This window comes from Falco punctatus, assembly GCF_963210335.1.
Source record: "Falco punctatus genome assembly, chromosome: 7".
NCBI lineage: Eukaryota > Metazoa > Chordata > Aves > Falconiformes > Falconidae > Falco > Falco punctatus.
This window is the reverse complement of record NC_137587.1, coordinates 3577750-3600608: the sequence shown is the minus strand read 5'-3', so window position 1 is coordinate 3600608 and position 22859 is coordinate 3577750. Positions and strand designations below refer to the sequence as shown.

At 44.9% G+C, this 22859-nt stretch overlaps 1 protein-coding gene across 1 annotated transcript in view; it reads right to left on the bottom strand.

Moving 5' to 3' along the window:
* Positions 1-9267: 9267 nt before the first annotated feature.
* KCNK10 (potassium two pore domain channel subfamily K member 10) overlaps positions 9268-22859 on the bottom strand; it is an 82594-nt gene continuing 69002 nt past the window's right edge. The window contains exon 8 of the mRNA XM_080397537.1: positions 9268-22628. Coding sequence (XP_080253663.1) covers positions 22005-22628 — 624 coding nt within the window. The 3' untranslated portion in view covers positions 9268-22004. The remainder of the gene's footprint in view (positions 22629-22859) is intronic.

Sequence of the window (22859 nt, the reverse complement as noted above, 5' to 3'; positions counted from 1 at the left end):
CAAAATGAATTCCCCAGCTCTCAGCCACCTTATGCTCTTATCTTGTCTCTCTCCTTGTAGTACCTTGCTGTTCGTAACACCCCAATGGAAGTCGGAGGAAGGAAAAAGTAAAGCCAGGCTGTGGCAAGGCAAGGAATTGATCACACCCAGATTCACCCGGAGTCGTGGTCAATGCCCAGCTCCAAGGACTGTCCTTCACCACTGCAGGCTTTCCCGCCTGGAGTCTGTTCCAAGCAAGCAGGTCCTTCAGAGTCTGGGCAACACGTAACACACACAATAAAACCAGGAGGTTTTGATATTTATAACAGTCCAGAGGGATGAAGGCTGAGATTGCAAGTGCATTTTGTGGTTTTGATGTTACCTGGTTCAGGTGTGGTCACAAGCAGAGAGAGCTTCCCACAGGGAAGACAGTTTCCACGGAGCAGTGCATTTACCTGCTGTCATCATTCGTTTCGCTTCCCAAGGAACAAGCTGTGTCTAACCCTGATAAAATTTTAGCTGAGGAAAAAGAAACACATGTGCTAAAATTAATCCCATAGGTCACAGAGGATGAGGGAACGTAACTTCATAACAAGCTTGTGTGAGACACATGGAAATTTAGTCCTGCCTGAGCATGTCTACACACACGGCTGCAGGGATACTCCTCCGGCTGCTCTCACCTTGTAGCACAGGGAACAAAAGCAGGGACAGCACAGCCACCTGTGCTTCCACACAGCTTTGCAAGCCAAGCAGAGCACAGATTTCCAGGGTTGAAGCTGTTGCCCTTCCTGGCAGTAATCAGCTGGTGTATAGACTCGAGTCTTCTGGATCTGCAACAGTTCCCTCACCCCCGCATTCTAGTCTGACCCTATTCGCTTGTGCTAGCTATTAGGAAGCTGCTACAGGGGTGTCCAGCTGTACTGAAATTGCTTCTACCGTATGTTTTTCAGCGTTAAAAGACACACCATCACTGTGTCGCCTTCCAAAGTTCCACCCTCTATTCACGGCATCAGAGTCAAAAAGTTTCTCTGTTAAAGCTAGCAAGGAACTACGTTGTTTTCTATTGTATTTTGCAATACTGCCTTGAGCCATCTGGATGATAAGTAGCAATATAAATGATTGCCTCAATTATTAACACTGTGACCTTTGCTAAAATGCAGAAAGGAGGAGAAAAGTACAGTCAGGCTGCTTTGATAATCATAATAATCAGCCAGGAGGTCTCAGTGGGGAAGGGAAGATGTGGAGCTTCATTGTCTGGTAGTTGGAATAGGGAGGGGGAGGTGAAGCAGCTAGCAGGAGGAGGAGGATTTGATGCATGTTCCACCCCAACCTCTCTATCTCACGGTACTGCTGTGTAAGATGTAAGAGGGAGTTTAGTGAGATATAAAGCCAAGATAGACGCCTGGCCTGGCCCAGCACAACAATATCCTTACCTGGTACGGAGAGCTACAGCACACCTCTAAGATGCTCTAGGATCCTCAAGTAGACAACTAGCTCCCCTGTAGCATGCTGCAGTATTTATCTACCTTGGACTGAACCTCTGAGGACCACATACCACTACTAACCACTTGGGTCTTACCAAGCTTATTTCAAGTGTTTGATTTACCACAGTGCTCAGGCAAGGGACTGACCAGGGAAGTGATCTTCTGCCCCTGGGGACCATGGCCTTAGTCTGTGCAACCTGCAGCACTCCCTCCTCCCTTCTTTTGATTGCAAGCTCAGTGCCGAGTTGAGAACAGCAGGTTCCCCTCCCATACCCACCTACATTCACTCCACTTCGGAGGTGAATGCTGTAGCTCTAGCTTACTCTCAGTCAGGGAACAGCCTGAAAAACACTAGAGCGCGAAGATTAGCAAAATAAGAGCCCCTTATGGCAGGCTGCTCAGGCAGAGAAGCTGCTCAACCCCCCAGAGAACTTGCCGATTTACCATCCAGTTGTTCCCCAGCTCTCAGTCAACCTCAGCCATGTGGCTTCTTCAGGATCTATCACAGCGATTAATGCTGATTTTCTCAAGCAGAGACATTGCTGTAGCATTATCGCTCAGTGGATGGAGGGTTGGCTGGAGCAGGAGTGGCTTGGGCGATCTCGGCATGCTCGTCCTGAGCAGTGGGGTGAAAGCACAGCTTTGCTTCCCCATGCATAGAGCCCTGGTGGCTCAAACAGAGCAATGTGAGACCACCGGGACTTTCAACCTATCTCCAAAGTGCTGGTGCAGAATTTAGGTGCCAGATTAGCTGTGTACTGGATGCAATACCGTAACAGGTTAATTAGATTTATTTTTTTTTTTACTGAAGTGTAAAAAAATGTCTCTTCTGTGGAAATGCATTGGTTTTGTTGCTACCAGTGACATCAGTGCTGGAAACAGTTTAGTTCAGGGCACTTGAGCCTCTTCCCACCCAGAGGTAGGGCCATCTCACACACTCAGCTCCTTACCCTGGCTCACAGCTCCTCCTTACGCAGAGGATGGGGAGAGTCACTCCATGGCCACCCTCCCTTCCCTCTCCAAAGTGAAGGAGGAGCACCCCAACTAGACCAGAGTATATCAGATCGATCATCCAAGCTGCCCCAGGCACAGGGACTTCAGGGAGAGCAAATACCACAAGCACACCCACAGCCGGCATGGATGCTCTGTGCTGCTGTCAGAGACACTTGGAGTAGTTGGATATCCTCAGCTGAATGTTGTGGGTCAGATTTCCCAGATCAGTTTTTATTAATTCAGTCCTTGTAGTTTTTAGCAGGCAAAACATGCGACTTGAAGTGCTAAGCCTTCTCCCCGATATTTGTTGTCTTCTTTAATGGCACAGCTTAAACTGCACCAGTCCCTTTGGCTGTGGGGCAGACACCACTTGATAGAGCCTCATCACTCACAAGCCAGCCTGCTCTCTGAAGGACCCCACTAAAGGCCTGAGAAGGACTTTCACTCCTTTCCTGGAAAACCGTGTCAATATTGCCTTGTACTACTTAGGCTCTCCCCCTGCCACTGGCTTGTGAATCAAAGGGGTGACGACTGTCAGCAGCAGAAGGGGTTTTACCCCCAGGGATGCCCACAAGCCCACCCTGACACTGCTCCCTCCCCTTCTAACCCTAGCAGGGTCTCTGTCCACACGCAAGCCCGGTGATCAGTGACCCTCCTAGGAGCAGGTGGCAGCTCTCCCAGCTGCACTTTAGGCAGCACCAGGCACTGCCAATTAGCTGTGATGTAATTAGGAGTGAGGAGCAGAACATACTTTGTAGAGGTGGTTTGGGAGCCTGAGGCAAAAGGCTTTTGTCCATCAGCTGATGGGCTAAGCAATTTAGAAATCCTTAAAGAAGTGATGCTAAGCTCTAGCAAGGCTTCAGATGATCACAGAAGAAATTTCATCTCCATCTCATCTGAGAAAACAAACAATAAAGGTAATAAGAAGATCCCAGTGGCTTCTTTCAAAAGAAATATATCATGAACAGCATGAAATAACATAAAAAGCTTGTGTATAAAAATCTGCATAATCTGACATGTTAACTAGAGACTCTCCTCTGATAACAGGATAGGGGAAAAGCTATATTAAAGAGAGATAAGTACTCTAAAAAGTAAGACCCAAGGAATAATGGCTTATTTTTTGCTGTGCTTCTGACAAGTGCAGACAATAGCTGCAGTTTTCCCTACATTGAAGAAGAAAAAAAAAAAAAAGGTGCTTTTCAGTGGCTAGAAGAGCATCTGATATCTTCTCCCTCTTCACACCGGGAGTGATGAGGCCATAGCATGGAAAGGGCAGGTGGGGACAGCCTGCGGCTGGGACCTGCCACCCCAAGAAGGGGCAGAGGAGGAACACCGAGCAGGCACCTCATGGCACGGCACAGCAGCCCCCCAAGGGTTGGCAATAAAGCCCAGAACCACCCCAGCACACGCAAGGGCACAGTCATGCAAAAATGATCATCTCATGTTGATGAGTAGGAATACCATCTGCTAGCTGTGTATTTGCTGTACAGCAGAGACAAATGGATTAGAAAAAGTAAGCAAAAGACCAAGCCATATGGTTTTCACAAGTCCTTTGGATTATCTGCAGGCTCATCAGTGATCGCTCAACCATCTAGCTGAACACAGAGAGCTCAAGGAGCCAGCGACGCTTCTGCAAAGGCGATCTCATCTAGCTCTCCCTTTCCTGTGGGTCCCTTGAGCTTAAAAAGAAGCCAGCGTTTATTTCCCCAGCGCTGGGGGATCTCACGCTTCAGAGCCACAGCTCATCCCCACTGAGGAGCGGAGGGAGTACCAGGCAGCCACATCCAGCACTAAGCAATGGAGGGCAGAACAGGTTTGTCATCGCCTTGTTTGCTTAAAACCACTTTGTCACAAAGCATGTGAGCATTGCCATGAAGGACAGCCAGTCCCAGGTGCTGTGCTGGAGTCCATGTTCAAACGGGAGAGCTCATCCCCCCACTCCTGGCTTCCCACTGCCTTCAGACCTCGCTCTCTGGATACTTTGGTCCCCACGACAGACCATCAGCACCCGCCAGGCACAGTGACAGCACATCCCTCTGGATGAAACAGCACAAACCCTTTCTGAAGTTAACCTTCAGTAAAAATGTATGAAGTCCCAAGAGAGGGAGGGAGACAGGCAGCTGGCGGGTCTGGCTGAAAGAGGCAGAGGTGAACACTTAAATGACACATCTGAATTTGGCTCCTTTCATTAACCAAAGGCCTTTGTTGCCTTTATACCTGCTTAGGAGACAGCAGAGAGGAGGTATAGCTGTCAAGGCATTCTGTGGCAGGCAGGGGCCCACATTAATCCCTCCGAACTGGCTGATGACAATCTCAGAGAAAAGGACACATCCCACTTTGAACCAGCGACAGTGAGAAGCCACATGTAAATTAATGCAGATAACCTCTGAAGACTATGGCTGGCTAACATGAATGTGGTTTGTGACTCACAAAAAAAATAAAAGAAAAATGCAATCAATAATTCATAAGATTTCCTGGATATTATACGATGCACTGTTCCTCAAACCCTCAGCTATCACCTATTCTCGTTCTGCTTACAGCTCACTGAAGTTAAACATTTTTTTGCTCCCCTTTGATGCATATATAAACACATAATCTCACTGAATTTACATAACATGTATTGCTGATACTAGACATGTGCAACCTTATTTTATTTATCTATTCCATTAGCAGGGGTCCTCAGAACCATATTGCAATGAAGTCACCGTCCTTACGAAAGACAAAACACTGTACACTTATACTGGTATATAAACCTAGCAGTGTAGTTTTAGATTTACACACCTAAGAGTACAGGAGCTAGTCTTTACACAGTACCCCAGGACCTCACCTCCTGAAAATATGAAAATGCATTTCAAATATTTCATTCTGTACATAGCAAAGGCTATCAACAGTTTTGCTTTTTCCCTAGTCCTTATACATTAACCCCCTAGGAATATTTTCTGAAACTTAATTAAAAATCCATATTTAGATTTCTCATTCTGAAACACGGGTTTTCCTGTCACCGTTCCTGCTTCTGAACTCTTCAGTGAACTGACTGCAGTTCTGTCAGCAGAAGTAAGATAGACCTGCGAACACTGGCCCTTGGAGGGAGCTACCTGCTTGGGAGGATTTTTCTCCAGTGACTGCAGAATGCATCCTAGCCCAGGCTATGCAAGAATGTACCCTCTCCCCAGTTTAAATCAACCTGACTTCCAACACAGCCCTGCAGGTAAGCAGGGTTGCTGTGGCTCTGCATTGCCCTTACCACCTGCCTTCATCCCTGCACGTTTCAGTTCATCGGCAGCAAAAGGTGATGAGTCAAAAGACGCGACAGCTGGAGTCCTGTCAAAAGCAGCAAGGAGAAAAGGCACAGGCACCCATGGTCCCAGCTTCATTGCCACATCCCTGAAGATCTGATGAATCACTGGTCACATCCAGGACTAAGAAGTGTCTGAAAAATCCTGTCTCTTCAGATGTTTAGATGCCCTGCTTCAGGTCCCAGAGAGACCTCGCTGCTCTAGGGGGAAGAGCAGTGATGAGGATTCATCTGGAAGAAGATGCCTCTGCCAGTTTCCCCCCCCCCCAGACCTCAAGGACAGATGTTTATTCAGGGCACCACTGCATGCAGAGCTAATCTCAGCTATGGGATATACCCAGAAGCAATTTCATCCCTTATACCCCCATTTTCCAGAAAAGAAATAGCCCAGGCCGTTTTCTAGAATGGGGCTCTTCCAGTTGTGGGTTTTGTACAGCATTGGGTCAGCACAACTCTTTGATCTAAGGATAAGGTCCACATGAGGCAGCAAAGAGATACAGGTCCCCACTGCTGACAAGGATCCCGCTGGCTCTGCCATGCTCTGCCAGCAGCTAAACATGAAAATGCAGCACATAAGGAGGTCTCTGAAAACAGGGGTTCAACGTCTTGGCAATTTGTGACTGTAAATCGGAACATTCCCTGGTGGGACTGAAGGGCGACCTTCTGTTTCTCCACTCCTCTTTGCTCACAGAGGCCCACAAATCCCTACATTAAACTTAAGCGACTTTATAACTGAAATAAAATTCCAAAGAGATTTACTTCCCTGCTTCGTCTGCGCTGTTCATAAATAACTGACATGTCCTTCAATAATACTATGCCCAATCCATTTCCTCTGCTTGAAATGGAACTGAATATTTACTGTGTAGAAGTTTCTAACTGGAACATAAGTCAGAACTCTTTGGCAAAGCCTTCTGCTCCGCGATTAATAGTCTACTAGATTCAGAGGTAAAGGTTTTCAAAACACTGTTTGTTGGAGCTGGGCAAAGATGCAATTCTCTTTTCATTTCAGATCCTTTAAGTTACAATACCTGTAGTAGCCCTTGAAAAGTTACAGGATGAGCCTTAAATTTTTCCCCTTGCAATTTTACAAGTGATGGGTGACCTTCTTTAAAATGAAGAGGGTAGAACAGATTTTTGCACCTAGAAAGGACTAAATCGATGTGTAGGTGATTCAGTCTCCAAAGCAGCCAGTAAACGTCAGGCTGACAGTGTGGTTCTACCCTGACAAGGTGCCATATGAAGCTGGTAACGGAACTTGATCACTTTTCAAAGCCATAGCAAAGCAGCACCAAGCTAAATACCTTCTGCTTCTTAATCCTGGTAGCCCAGCCCAAATAATGCAGCCGGTTGAGAGGGAATCGAACTCCGTTTTCATCTATATTTCACTTGAAGCTCACCGAGATCAATGGAGTAGCTCAGCCATCACGGGAGGGTTGGCTGGAAAAGGTAACAGCTTCTTCAGGCTGATAGAGCTTTAAAAAACCCGACCTTCACTCTGGCTACTGAAGTGAAGAAATGACTGTGTGATGCTGCAGATCAAAGGCTTCAAGATCCCACTCTGCAACAGCCATGTAACAAGCAGGATTTTCTACAGAGGCACCAGAGGATGAACCAGGGCATTTTTATGGTAATTAAAACCAAATAAAAATAAAAAAAAAAACAAAAGGAGGAAAAAAACCCAACTATACAATGAAAGCAGAACTAATCACAGCCCATACAAGAAAAGCTGCAGTAAAGAAAAAACAGACTGTCACTATATTTAGGAATAATTATGTACAAATAAGGAAATACAGTGAAGTATAAACAAGTGTGGCCAAGCAGTAGATTTCCAATTTCAAAGCAAAATGTTGCTGCACCAAAAGTTTTTACTGCAAATTACAGAAGTGCAAACCAAATCCGGTTCTCCCTGTGATCTGTGACTGGAATGGATTTGGAAAAGAAAGATGCCTGCCACAGGATTTCCATGCAATTTTTTCCTTCTTTTGTAGAATGAAGCATCAGAAAAGCTACGGAGTTAAGTCCATCTAAGCTTGTCAAATAACTGCAACAGAGGAAGACAAGGGGGCTGCTGCTCTAAGTAAAGCTGTTGCCATAAGGGTGAGTAGCCTTAAAGGATTTCTTTACGAAGCGTGGTGGTGGCTTGGTCTAGTTCAGAGGAGGGGCTTCCAGGAGAGCTTTGACTATCAAGCTGGGAGGGAGGAGTACCAGAAAGCTCTAGATTGCGTATAGAAGGACAGCACAGGAGGCAAATATCAGGGTCCCCACGTGCAGCAGGATTGCTTCCTAGGTATTTGTTCAGGGCAGGAGAGCAGCAGCGATACTGGAGTGCCCCGAAGAGCCCAGTCCCTCGCTCCAGCACGGCTGGCCAGCTGACCAGGGGGGGGCAGAAACTCTTGTTCTTCCCCTTTTCCCACAGCGACTGACCACAAGACATCAAGGTCTTCTATAAAAACCAATAGATCCCCAGGCTTCCAGCATCAGGTTCACCAGATGGGCAAGTTGAAAGGAATACTTTCACTCTGTATTGGTAACAGCTGATATTTGCTAAGACTTAAGACATGGCAGGGGAAGAAAGTACTGCAAAAATATTGCACTTGGCAGGACAAAAAGAGAAAGACGTTGGCAAAAAAGAGGCTGGACACTTGTGTAGTAGGGCTCTCTGGAGCAGATCCCCATTTCAGAGTCTCTCTTGCTAACTACCTGCTAGCTTCTCAGTTACTTCATCAGTTCTATTGGCCTTTGCAGGACACAAAGGGGTAGTCAGGAAAAGATGGAAGTAATAACAGAGGTGGAGACAATGTTAATAAATGGCGGGGGGGGGGGGGGGGGGGGAGGGGCAGAGCTCAGTGCATTAGTGCATTGACTGTGTGGAAGGGAGCTCAACAGCCGGCTCCAGAACTGAGCCATCATTTCCACTTTTGATCAAAATCCATGAGCAACTTGTAAAACATTTTGGGGGGGGTGTGAGGAACTAAAAATCATGCTGCTTTCTAGTTGCAAAGCCAAAAAGAAAGTTCTACTTGAAGAAAGGCTCTAATGTAGAAGCTGCAACAGGTCTCTTAGTTTAGAAAATTAAATGCCATAATAGAAAACTGGATTCTTTCTTCTATCTCTGCTTGGAAATGCTGAACAAATCACATAACCAAGATTTTCTAAGGTGATCAGAATCTGTTTCATCCTTATTTCCTAGGCTTTTACCTCCGGGCCTGATTTGCTGAACAGCTGGATCCTTATATCCCAAATTGTGAAGTGCTAAATAATAATTGAAAAAAATCTCAGGTTCCCAGCTCATCAGACTGGATCCACAGCAGCGATGGAGAGACCCTTTTTGTGCTTCTGCCTCCCCACTGTCAGAGCAGCGGAACACCACTGCCCTGCCTCCCTGCAGCACCACAAAGCAGTGCTCTGCGCTTGCGGATCATTCCAGATACACCAGTGGGTAATGCTGCTGAGCCCATGAGAACACCAATCTACAGAGCACAGGTGGAACAGCTTGCAGTAAGGGCTGTTCCACAAACAAGAAGGAAAAGGTAAAACCCTCAAGAATGGAGCAGAGCTCAGGGCACGAGGCAGGAGCCCCATCACAAGCATGCAACAGCAAAGATTGTCTCAAAGCCAGCTTCAGAGGAACAAGAATTGCGCATGGACAACCTTAATTCTGGTATTTCCTAGTTCCGTGAGTGCCTGACAGCAAATTTAACAATGATTTTAAAAAAAAAGCAACAAGAACAGTACAAGGGAAACCACCAAAGTTTAATCTAGCGGTTTATTTACAGGGAAAGCCGTGCCTGTGAGAAAGTTACGGGATGATGGAGAGAGGAAGGCTGGCCTGCTGCTAGAGCACGGGGTAGCGAGTCAGAGAGAAAATCCTGGCTTCGGCACAAGTTTCTGCGTCACCTCAGATGGTTCATTTCCTATGCTGCAAAGTAGGAATAATGATATTTCATAGGTATTTGTGACAAGGATTAATTGTTTACTTCCTGGCACATGAGATCTGGCAAGGAAGCGTTCCACTAAAAAAAAAAAAACACCAAAAAACCCACCAGCCAAAATGTAAATAAATATTAATCATCATGTCACAAACAACACTACAATTTGTCCTACACTTCCCATTTTCCCCATCTTCCTAGTGCTTAATGGAAATTCTGTGACCATTAAAATGCAACACAGTACATTAAATATGAAGCTGAAACAAGTACCTCAAGGAAGAAAACATCTGCCCAGCACTAATGTTAATAACCAGGTAGAATTTACTATGCTACCAAAATAATTTAAATTATTAAGATTTCATCTGTGCTTTTACCTTAACATCAGCTGCTCATGTGAAAATTGGATCATTACATTAAACTCCTCTCGGGAAAAGGCTGTTTCCCAAACACCAGCTTGTCTTTTCTAATGATTTTGTTAAGCACACCCTGGTGAGAGCAGGGTTCGGTGCTGCTGGGAGGCAGGAGAGAAGCAGCCCTCTCCTGCTTGAGCCATATATGCCTCCTACTGGCTAAACCATTTGACTCTTCTCATTTGTGTTGACAAAGCAAATTCATGTTGAATAACATGTCAATTTATGTCATCTGGAGGGAAAAAAAATGAAAAAAGAAAACAAGACAAAGTGGTTTTTCACTTTGTAAACCAAATCTTTTTCATTTGAAGTAATAGATGGTTCCTTTACTTTCAGGGAAAACCTCATTTTAAATGGAAATATGACATTTTGGTTCAGGTTGGAAAGGTATTTAATGCAAATTGAATTTGGCTGGAGTTTTTTTACTGCTTTTGTATTTGACCAAGCTGATAATACTTCATTTTGGTTTGACCCCCCAAATTTCTTTTTTTGTCTCCCAGAGTGTACCTTTGAACCAAAAGATCAGTAATTCTGAGCTCCAGTTTTACCAAGATTTCAGTCTCTTTTCCAGTCTGTTCTCAGCCCAGGGACTGAGGTTTTTCCACAGTATTTTTCTAGCCTTGTGTACTTTCACACCTAATGCTTGATCAAACCCCCTTGTTTAAAGTCTAATCCAAACATAGTATCCCTTGATCCTATCCACTCTAATTTTCCTTTCCTAAACCAAACAAAACAAAAAAACAAACAAAAAACCCCACCACCAAAAAAAAAAAACAAAACCAACAACAAAAAAACCACACACAAACCCCAACAAGTTATTTCATAGCAGAGTTTGCCTCTCTGGAAAACTAATCCTAGTACCTCTCGAGATATAATAGAACTTTTATTAAAATGAAAATAAAACAGTAAGACTTTGGTCATTGAAATACTCAAAACCAAAGTGAGTATTTCTGCCCTCTAAATGGACCAGAGATGCCGGAGGTGGCCCCCCAACACTGTAGCAGAAGAGACCCCACATCTACCTGCTCTGCACCGTTTCCCACGTGAAGCTGGTGTTGCAGCATCCTAACACCTACCCTTCCCAGCCGACAGCACGTTCAAACCCTTGCCTAGCCGATGGACACTGGCGCATCCAAGCCGATGGCTTAACAGGCTGACATTTCAGATGAGGGTTTCTGACCTTCTGCACCCCAGATAGACGTCGATTGCGACACGAGCTATTAACGATCGCATTAATGGACATGAAAACCTCCTCCAAATGGCCTGCAGGTTCTCTCTACAAGCCTGCTTTCCTTTCCAAGGCTGGCAGGGCTGTTCAACAAAACTCTTCTGGGTCTGTAAGCACCTGCAGGCCCCCCTTTAATTCTTTGCACAAACTGACTAAATAACTAACCAATACCAGCACATGCAGAGAAGAAAAAAGCTTAAATTTCCTCTTATTGAGCTACATTTTTGGACATATAACACCATATTTCTTTGAAACTTTTTTTCAGCACCCAAACACATCCCCTCTGTCATGACCTGGATGCTAAATAGGAATTTACTATACACATTAATAACAGATTAACCTGTCCAAACCAGCAAGCAGAGATCCACACAGTGGTTGAGATGGTCCCAGCTTAAACTAAACAGCCTCAGGATCACAGCCCACCATATTTATAGAAAGTACCTCTATTTTCCTGGCTTTCACAGCTTCCCCTTACACATAAAAATCCAGACATCAGCAGCTACCTTGCAGAGAGCAGACGTGAAACATACAGTAGGTGAGCCCCTTCCAGGGCTGGTAATGAGGATCAGGAGTAGGAAGCCCAGGGAAGGTTGCACAGCTGATGATGGGCAAGAGCAACCGCCAAGCAGAGCCTGAACTGGGTTTGCTGTTGCATTAAATAGGCTTGTTTGGGAAGTGCCAAATAAGAGCTAATGAGCTCAGATTGCTCCTGCAGGATGGCAGGTGGGCAAGGCTAATTGATTAGTGCTTAGCCTGGCTGAGGGAGGTCCAGCCTGGAGGGGCAACCACCTATTTTAACAGAGCAGAGCAGGCTGAGCTAGGCAGGAAACTTACGTGATAGAAAGCAGAAATGAAATTATTCATTAAAAGTTCTTGTTAAGCTGTGAAAGATAAAATAATTTTCTGCTTAAAAAGGAATTCATGTTGGCAGGGTGAGATAATAAAAATTTTATTTTCTCGTTTATTTTAAGACAAGCCCAGGCTTCAGGTGGATTCCTCCTCTTTTCCTTCCCATGACAAACGCAGTCACTCACACACCTTCCCTCAAACAGCAAGTCTGTGCTCTTTGTTATCAACCGTGCTCGGCAAGCAGCTGTGCAGAAGGGATTCGAGGGGAAAAGGTGACAACTGCAGCCTGCAAGGTTTTTTTGTTGTTGTTGTTATTGTTGGGGGGGGCAGTTAACCTGAACAACTTAGTCAACTACGCTTATCAAATTGAGCTACATCAGAATGAGAAATGGAAATAAAACACGATAATTGCCTTCCCACCCCAGTGTACGTCCCCCTGAAGCTGGACCTGCCCTAGGAAAGAGCCTGGGCTGAGCAGTGGGGTAGGCTGCTGTCTTTGAGACACCACCACCACCACCACCACCCCCCAGTTGGAGGATTAAACACTTTAGGGTAAATCTGACAGCACAACTTGTATCTTTCTGCACCCTAAGGCTCACTGGAAATCTTGTTGCTACCCAGACAGTGCTTATTTATTTCCCTTGTAACAAAACACGCAGTCATTGTTGGTGCTTAATCTCCCCAAAGCCTGCTGCTGTACGGGCACCGCGGTGGAGCATCGCTTAGCCTGGCTTCAGCCGCACAGTGCGCTTGAACGGATGTGGCAATGACTGCCGGGGCTCCCGGTTTTCTTGCTGCAATGGCTTGAAGTCACCCTCAGGTCTGGAATGAAACATTGTAAAAATTACCTCGTGAGGTTCCTGTCTGTCTTTAATGACTTTGTGCAAAACAGCCTCCATTTATCTGCTGGTTTGTTTCTTCTTCCGCCCTTGCATCCCCAGCTTGTGCTCTGGAACACGCTGGGTACTTTCTTTCCCACAAACCCTCATAGGAAGAGGAGATTTGCAGGACAAACTCTTTCCTTTGTGGAATTTTCTGTGTCTTTTTCTGCCCAGATGTTTGGGTAAGGGGAAGCAATTAACTGGCAATTGTTAGGTCTGTACACAGAGTATGCAAGGGGTTAACAGCCAGCTGACTTTCTCCTTGCTGGGTTAGCTCTGAAAGGTTAACAAGAACAAAATGCAGTGCGCATATCTTTATTTTCACTAATGCCACCTGCAAAAGCACGAAATGCACAGAAGTCCAGATATATTCAGTGAGACAGTGGCTTAGGGAAAAGGTTTTGGTCTGGGGTTTTGTTTGGGGTTTTTTGTTGGTGTGTGTCGTTCCCCTCCCCCCCCCCCCCCCCCCCCCCCCCGAAATTACAATTTTAATGTTTTTTCTGCTTTTGGCTGAACATGAAAAAGCCAATGGTTCACCTCAAGAAATAGTCAGATTTCTGCTAAAAAGTAGGACTGCGATGCTCATTTTACACTCTTGTTTTCAGAAGTTATTCTTGTGGTTCTAAGTGAGAGAGAGGGACGGCAGGTTTAGACCCCCACCAATGAACCTGCAGGCACACTGTGGTTCGGTTTGATAGAGTGGCTATCATAAACAAGTTCTTCATGTGCACAACCAAGACTTATAATCCCAACATGCTCTGGAACATGCTCAACCTTATTTTACTGCTTTATTCTTCCTAGCTACATAATAATACTTAGAAGGAAATAGTGGCACCATTTAGCTAAATGCTTCAAGTGCCAGCCGACGGTGTCCATCCATCCTGCTGAAATTGAGTTCCGTAATGACAAAAGAGAGCAGGAGGCTCTGCCCAAAAAATGGCACCAGCAGGAAAAACATCAGCACTTTGTGCCAGAAGGGAAGGAAGGGATGACCCAGAGGCAGTCTCCTATAGCAGGGAAAGTCTCCAGCGTCCCCTGTGGAAATGATCTAAAGCTTTGCCAGAAAGCAGCTTGACACTTGCCAACCCAAGAAACGTGCTGTGAAATCTGCGTGGGATCCTCCTTCCCGCCCTGTTCAGATTTAGTACGTTAGTTCCAGATTTATTACTTTTTAGTGCAACTTTAACCTTTTTTCTACCATGTAACAATTTGTTTCAAAAATAGTTGGTGTTATGCAAAACAGATGACTGTACTGAGAAAATCATGTTTCAGCAAGAATCTTAGTGCAGCCCCTAGTATCCTGCTTACAGGTTTTGGAGTGGAAAAAAATATTTTGCAATTTGTCACATGTATCCACCTTCTGGCCTTTTTATTTCTTTTTTTGTTGTCTTTCTCAATCACCTCAATCACTAGGAAGGATTCCTTGGGTCAGCTGGCTGGAGGACTTTAAAAGCAAAGCAGCCTTCTGTCCATCCCAGGCAACAGGTCACAACGTCAGAGCAAAGGGCTGCAGCGCGGTGAGGTCATGCCCAGGAAATGGAAATCAACTGAACAAGCAGAATGAGAATGTGCGTAAACTAGAAAATGCAACAACGGTTTTTGCAGGAAAAAAAAAAAACAAAACCAAGACCTCAAGCAGTTCTGGTTGGGAGACACATGCTCATAGGGGAAGTGAGATAATCTGGAAACACGGAGTGGGCTTTGGAGAAGTATGTCTTGACTTACCCAAGTTGCAAGTATGGACTGTGTAACATAAAGAACTTCAGAGTAGCACAACAGGGGAGACTGTTTTGCTTAGTCCAGAGAAGCCTTCCCCACCCCCACCCACCCCCTCAAAGTCAAGGGAAGGTTCAGCCTTGAGGGGTCTCTACAGAGACGTATCAACGGTGCTTGCAGGAAATTTTTGTCCCCCTCATTTGCTGACAAAGGACCTGTAGTTCAAGAGGTTGCACCTCCTGTGAGTGCACTGTGACTGGCCTGTATCGCAGTTTCCCAAGTTGACAGAAAAATGACGAGGCAGGAGAGGAAACTGAGGCCTCACATAGAAGGTAGTCAACATGAAGACAACAAAAAAGCTGCAGAACTCCAAAGAATTCACATTAAAAGACAGCTGCGACCTTGCCTGTTCTTCCCGAGGTCAAAAAAAGCTTCAACTCCACCCTCCTCTCTGCATTAGTGACTTCTTCCAGAAATCCTGGCAAATAATTTTTTGTGGAGAAAGACTAAGAAAGAGAGACAGAGCCTCCTCCAAGCTCTTCTTCTTGCTCCCCTACCGACTGGTCACCAGGCGCAGGAGCGTGGCTCAGTGCTGGTAAAGGTATGGCTGGAAGTTTGTGCCTCTCTTGAAACCAGCCCAGCAGCACTTCCCAGATCTTCCCAAAGCAGAGCCGCAGGAGACACCGCAGCCCAGATTGTCAACAAAAGGGAAAAGGGAAGAGGGGCAAAAATAAGCACAAAGATCCAGCCATGGTGATACTGCCAGCAATGCACCATGTTCCACAGGGATACACAAAAGAGAAGATTAATCACACCTCCTCCTGCCCTTGCTGGATGATACAACAGAGAGAGAGAGAAAAAACAACAGGAAAAGTGTTTTCGTCACCCAGAAGGTCTTTGTTGAATTTTTTTTTCCATCTTTGTAAAACGTTACATCATAAAATAAAGACAATAGCAGCAAAACTGATCAAGATGGTACAAGCACATTCTGCTCTGTACCCTGGTAATGACATTTATGAAATTGTCCCTTTTCTGAAAATGCCTTTCTAAAGCACCATAAAATCTTACAGAGAGAGAGAAAGAGGGACAGAGACAAGAGAGTAGATAGAACATCCTTGCAAGTGGATTTACTGATTGCTTATACTACAATTTGAAGTTTATAGGAAAAACAGTAGATCAGCATCACACCAAAATGCTTCCCCAAATTTTAAGAAAGTTCTTTTTCAAACACAAGGCTGAAAATTACTAACAGTGGTTTTTTTCAGCCCCATCCACAAAGTCCAGATCAAATGCTATTAGAACTTGGAAAAACTTCAGTCTAAAACTCCATTGAAACACTGGCCTGGATAAATTGAAATTGCTGGGAAGCTGTGATATGGATACAAATCCTGCCTTTTTCTAATTATAGCTCCTACACGGCTCCAGGATCTGAGAAGCTGCTAAATGGCAGGCTGAAAGCTGGTAGGTTTGGCTCACATCTCACAACAGGCACCGTAAGTTTTCCTTTTTAAGCACCCAGCTCTCACAAGGGGGGGAAAAAAAAAAGCATGTGGGTGGAATGGATTTGGGAGACTGAAGTATTCTCGCTCACATGCCAGATATCACCTGCCTGTGATTTGCTATCAAGGCAAGGAAAGCACATCCCATTTGCCTCTGAAGACCACCTGCTAGGGAAAAGCCCTCCGCCAGCAGCAGCCCTGGCATTCCCTGGCCAGCAGCCTCAGCCCAGAGGGGATACCCAGAAATGAGGGAGCACGGAACGCCCCTCTACCTGCACGGAGGAGGGGGGCATCGCCACTGACTCCGTCTGCAAGACCCGATGGCATGTACCACGGGAAGGCTGGGCTCATGCCCCTGTTTGCACGGGGTGCCTTTTTCCAACTGGTTCCTGAGAACTTCCCAGTGCTGTGGCTAAGAGCTGCCTCCAGAGTGACCTTCCCATCCCAGCATGGTGCAACTCACAGCGTACATGCTGGCTGCGGCAGGACACCCCCTAATTAGCTTTCCCAACTGCTTCCTCAATGTTTTATTTCGACAGCATGTGTCAACAGAGTCTCACATCATGGTGCACTTCAGTTGCACCGGTAGGACGAAAAAAAACGTATGGTCCAGCTCAGCAATCGTATTAAGGACAGAAACTGCTACTGGTGGTAGAAGAGGTGGGGACTGGGGACCTCAGGAAGAATTAGGAAACCTAACAGAATTTTTAGATCTGGATGTTTCTGCTGACATATTTTGGGCAACCAGTTTCATACGTTAATCTACAAGCCTTTAGTTGAGTTTCATAGATTTGTGTCGATTTGCTTTGTGTTTTCATTGATATTTAATTGCCCAGGGAACTGTTTCTGAAGCTGGGCTTATTTGTATTAAGTATTGATATACTGCCATCCCGTGAAGTATAAATAGTGCTGAAGAGATGAGTTAAACCAGCAGGTCTTTGCTCTAAAAATAACAGGCTAGCTCCACTTTACTGCACCGACATGATGGGGACAAGGTTTGGCCTTAGATTAGATAAAATACAGTTCAGAACAAATAAATGTACAGGAGGAACCAAAGCGGTTTCCAGTCACCTTCCAAATTCACATCTGGTTAAGTAGAGGACTTCTAGGTTAGTATGTGACATAACATAAAACTTGGTCTTTGCCTGTTATTTCTTTTTAGTGGATGATGGGAAAAGTGAGGCTAGCGAACATCATGCAACCTGACAACACAAATAAGCCCCTGAGAAGACTAAAGCTGGCAAACAAACAGCCCATGTACAGCATAAACACAAATTCTTCAGAAAAATGCAGGGGGTTTAAGGACAGGGGGTTTAAACCCTGAACTCACAGGCATACTTTCCTTTATTTTGGGTTAGAGAATTTTGCAGAAAGTCTCTGGCATAGCCCATTAATGGCTTTGGAAGAAGCAGGCTTATACTAGAGACATCATAAAGCCAGCCAGCAGAAGCTCAGATGATTTATAACTTCACAGCAACAACCAAAATCAGATTTCATGAATATAAATCACTGGGTTTCTTTATTTATTATTATTTCTAATAACATTTATTAGAAATAATGTTCCCTATTAAAGAATAATGAAATTCACAGACTGCTACATGGATGAAGTTGCAAATCTTTTTAAAACCACTCATGCAAAATCTGCACAAGTTCAGTGATGGTTAATGGGTCAGGAGGATCCCCCAAGGAGCACACCAGAATTCTCCTGCACAAGACAGCAGAAAGTGGGACTGCAGAGCTGAAAGCTGTAGGAAAACAGAAGCTGAGTCTTCCTCATTGTGTGAGGGCTATGGCTACAGAAAATCCACGTTTCCTTTGTTCTTTCAGGTCCCAATTCCCACGTCAAGTCATGTTGTGCTCAGGGCAGGATCTGAGAGTTAAAGGCAGTAAGGCTCTCTTTTGTCTGACTTTATTTTCAGGCTGCTGTGAAGGCGTAATTTAGAGCCAGGGGGTTGGGATATGGTTCCGACTAACTTTTGCTAAAACTTTTGATAACGATGGAACAGCCTCACTAGAAATAGCATCACAAGTTTTTTGTAAGTATTATTGAATGCCAAAGCATAAGAACTTTAGCCATAAACTTGATGTTTGAAATCAGATTCTTCCCCAAGCTGTTGCACACAGCTAAAACCAAGGGATGACCTTTACAAGGGGAGAAGAAATTTAGGACATTAAAATGCCATTTTAGCTGTCAGACAATTCTGTCTGGCCCCCTATGCAATACATTTGTGCTTCCCATTTATAATAAAACCTAGGTATATTGAGATATTTAATAGGCAATCACGTAGGAGAAGATATTTACTCCAGCAGCAGACTGGCAGCTTTCTCAGCAAGCTTCACAGACACAGAAATGGAGAGGAATGAAAGAGAGCATTTTGCATTCATGTAAAAGGTCATCAAATGCTCTGCTCAATATCTCGCTGGGAGTTTATTCAGCATCACCCTTTGTCCCTGAAACTGTCATATCCCAAACCAGGTGCTGCCGAAGACACAGCTGATAAAATGTCAGCCAGGGGCTTCTGCATGGCATGGCAAGGCAGAACCTAGAGAGACATGCACACCCTCAGCTAGAATCTGGGCAGGGGACAGACAGAACCCAGAAAGTGTAGAGATTTAAAATACGCCAAGATTTCATCCTCCTCCTACTCCATCAGAGCAAACAGTTCTGAATTTGACCACCAAATTTTGCACCCTCAGTCATTTTGTCCATGTTGACCTGTTTTCTGTCATTTGCCCACTGTCCAGCTCCCTGCTTACCCAGACAAGCCCTTCATCAGCAGAAACTCTCTGTCTGAGCCTTAAATTTCTTATGTCTAAGCCTTATATTTCACATCCAGGAAATGCATCTCCCGTATCCTTACAGCTGCCTGTGCGGGACCTTCCCATTAGAGGCAAGCATTTCTCGTGGGAAGAACTCAGCGTGAGACGCCTTCATGTGCCTGATCCTCTGCACAAGCAAGGCGCAGGACGGTGGATCCAGGCAGTACCTTAATTCCCAGGACACAAATTGCACGCCTGAGCACTTCTGAACCCTTTGGGGAATGCAAATGAGAATCTAAATTGTAGCTTTTGCTCTTGTCTTCCCCCCAGGCCAGAATAAAACCCCAGATCTGAACAGCACAAACCCTTAGTACACCCAGTTATGCTCCCTCAATCCCGGCACCACAGAATAGCGTGACATGATCCACTGTATTTCTGAGGCTTCAGAAAATTTGCTTCCATGTGGCACTCGAGCCTGAACTTCACCCCAGGCCTGCCCAAAGCCAAGAGCAACGGCAGGGCTGGCGGCCCGAGGCATGAACAGAGCTGCTGGTGCCTGCCTGTGGCCCGAGGAGGGGATCTGAGGGTGGCCACAAGCTGCCACCTGCGCCACCGCCGAGCTGAGCACGGGACTGTGTGGCACAAAGGCTCCAGGAGCCACGGCAGCTCTCAGAGCAGCTGAAGGGTGCCTAGGGACTGGGCTGGCTACCCTGCCTCCAGTGAGCCAGCCCGCAGCCCTGCACCTTCAGGGGGTCGTTGGCGAACTAAGCAGAATTCAATTTCTGTTGGAACTTATTGAGTTAAAGCAATTCCAAATGACCTGAAATTTTTCAAACATTGTTTTTTCCATCCTTAATTTTCAGACAGATAATGAAATCAGGAAGATGATGCGATATTTCAAGTGAAGGGAACCAGCAGACAGAGCACACTAAGAACTTCTTTCCTTCTCTGTGCTGGTGGAATTTGGCTCACTCCTGCAAATCCTGCAGAGTCAATTAGATATGCAAAATGCACACACTCAAAATTTGCACCTGCATTGCCATGCACAGCCATGGCAATCACATATTCTGGTGGCCAGTTAGATTTTGAGTTGGCTCACTGTGCATAAATCTCAGCAACTAGCGCAGAAGATGAAGCATGTGGGTTTGCCTATGCAGACATGGGCATGCGATTCCCAGAGCCTGTATAGCCTGCACGTGTCTACGTCAGACTAGCTTGTAAGACTCTGTGTGTTTCTGCCATCTACATCCATGCTTACTTTACCTATAAAGCCTACAGTCTGAATTACTGGAATATTTAGGATTTTGTGAAAGCGCGGGGAAAGCATCGCTGGTGCAATGATGTGTATCTCATTTCCAGCATGCAAAACCTTCTATCTGCAATGGCAACCACAGTAGCCTACAGGCTGAGGCTACAAAGACTTAGTGTGTTTTGCAATTCCCGTTAATTATTTTGCAGCCTTTTCTTTAAATATTTACTGTGATGTCTAGAGACACTTGTATTTCTTATATCCACATGCCCAGACACCACAAAAGCTTTTTAAAAAATGCCCACAGTTTGGTTACGTTTCACTTTAGAAATGCAGAGAGCTCATGTTCAGATTTTATCAAGAAACGAGATAGCAAATGTCAAACAAAGATAGTACCTGAAAGGAAATAAAACAAATAATTCAAAATACTTGTTTAAAAAGTTACAAAATATGACAGCATTAATGGCACTTAAAGCTATAAGCACTTAAAAGATTACCACCATATTTTTCTCAACTTCTTTTCCTAAATTTCTTTTCTCTTTGTTTTTCTGACATTATGACTGCAGCTTATGTCTAAATCCAAACCCAGCAAAAGGGGCAGAGAGCCCTGAGATTCTATGGTTGCCCTGGCGCTCATTTGAATAGCGTATATGCTCTTCTGTCTATTTTTAAAAATTCAGATTAGCTACAGAGAACAGCAGTTTGCTGACATGCAAAAGCTATAGCTTTCCTTCTGTCTTCATAGTCTTACAGCATTAAAATTGAAGGGGTTTTTTTTCAGTGGTAGAAAGTGTGAATGACAAATTCTTATTAAAAAAAACAGATGGCCCACTGTTGTATACAGCTAGCCAAATAGTTTTAGAAATTAACGTTTCTCTTCTTTTAAACAACATAGCACGAGATGTTGCATTTTCTTCATATGCACCTTCTTGCTGTGACTTTACATTGAACATTTCCTACATGAGAAAAAATTCCATTTTTTTCCTCTTTTTTTTTTTTTGTGTGTGTGTGTGTCAGTCACTGGTTAAGATAAATACCCACAGAGGTTTTTTTTCTTTTCTTTTTTTTTTTCTTTTTTTTTTTTAATGAAAAGAGCAATCCGACCCTTAAATATGTCTGTGTTGATTTTTCAAACCAGCACCCAGCTGCTGGCTGTGTCCATGGACATTCTTTTGGAGTTTAGAAAGGTAATGCATCTGGATTCAAAAATGGAAAAACAAAAAACCCAAACCAAAACTAAAAAAGAAACCCTAGCTTGGATCACGTGCCAAAACGTAAACTAAGCCTTAATGAAAGTTTCTAGTTCACTCCAATCGTTTCTCCTCTTTTTAATCACCAGGGGAAGGCTTTCTGGGTGCATACTCCGTTACAAAGATACACTCTTTTTCATCCCTTTCAACAGCTCTTCTTACATAGCTGCCCTTTGTCTGATACGCCATGGTAGGAGCGCTCGGGTGATATTGCCGTGGTTCAATCTCCTCCTTTCGGTCTTGCCCTGGTAATCTTATACAGGCTGAAATTTCCATGTGCGTCGCTGTCTGTTGCCATTCTGCAGTGCTGTGTTCCTGATTTGTTTTGGCAGAGCAAGCTGGAGTCTGTATGGCACAGTGAAATATTCTTCGATGCTATATAATTCAGACTGAATAAGGAGTCTGTATAAGGCACGTGTCTCAATATATATATGTATATAAAAACACTAACATTGTTAATTCAAGTCAAGCATCTTTTACATTTAATTTCTGTCTTCAAGTAACGCTTTGTTTTCATGTTCCCTTTCTTTGGTTTCATTGGGGATCCCTCCGTTCTCCAGGTCCGAGTGCTGCTGGATGCAGTTGGTCAGGACCGCGGTGCTAGAAGAGTTCTCGGAATTACACATCTTCTCTGTCTCCTCTTCCTTTTTCTCTTCATCCAAGGAGTAGTTTCGGAAGGTCTCGTAAATTTTCCGCACATCCTCAGGGATGGTTTTTTTGAGGTCTTTGTTTTTCCTTTTGGTCATCTTGGCAGACGATCCAAACTTGTTGATGATGTTGTCCTCGGATGCCCCCTGCCCGTGCTTGTTGAGCTGATCTGACCCTTTAAGGCGCAAGTTGTTGGGCCTGTTGTTGATGCTTTCCTGAGATGAGGCCTTGAAGCGCCCCGTTTCCAAGGCAGTGAAGACAGAGCGCTTCTCTGGGGAGAGCATGTCCAAGGAGTGGGCTCGCTGGTCCAGGCCCAGGCGCCTGCGCTCCATGCTCCGGATGGTGGCTGCCCGCTGAAGCTTGTCATGGATCTCCACGCTCAGCCGCCTCCGTGTCTCCCTGAACTCTGCCGTCACGTTCGCTTTCCACTCAGCCGCGTGGGCTTTTATTTCACCAACCTTTGAGACAGCAAGAAAGAGAAATTCATTCAAAAGGCAAAAAGAAAAAGCAAAATGAAGCAACAAGTCTTTCCCACAGAACAGCAGGGCAAGCACGTTCTCCTCTGGCACAAGAGACTGATCCCAGCTCCAGTGCATCCATTTGGACCCAAACTTCAGTAGCCAAGTGGGCAAGCTCTAAACACACCAGCTAGTGACCAGCTAATGGCTTATAAGGCATATAACTTGTCT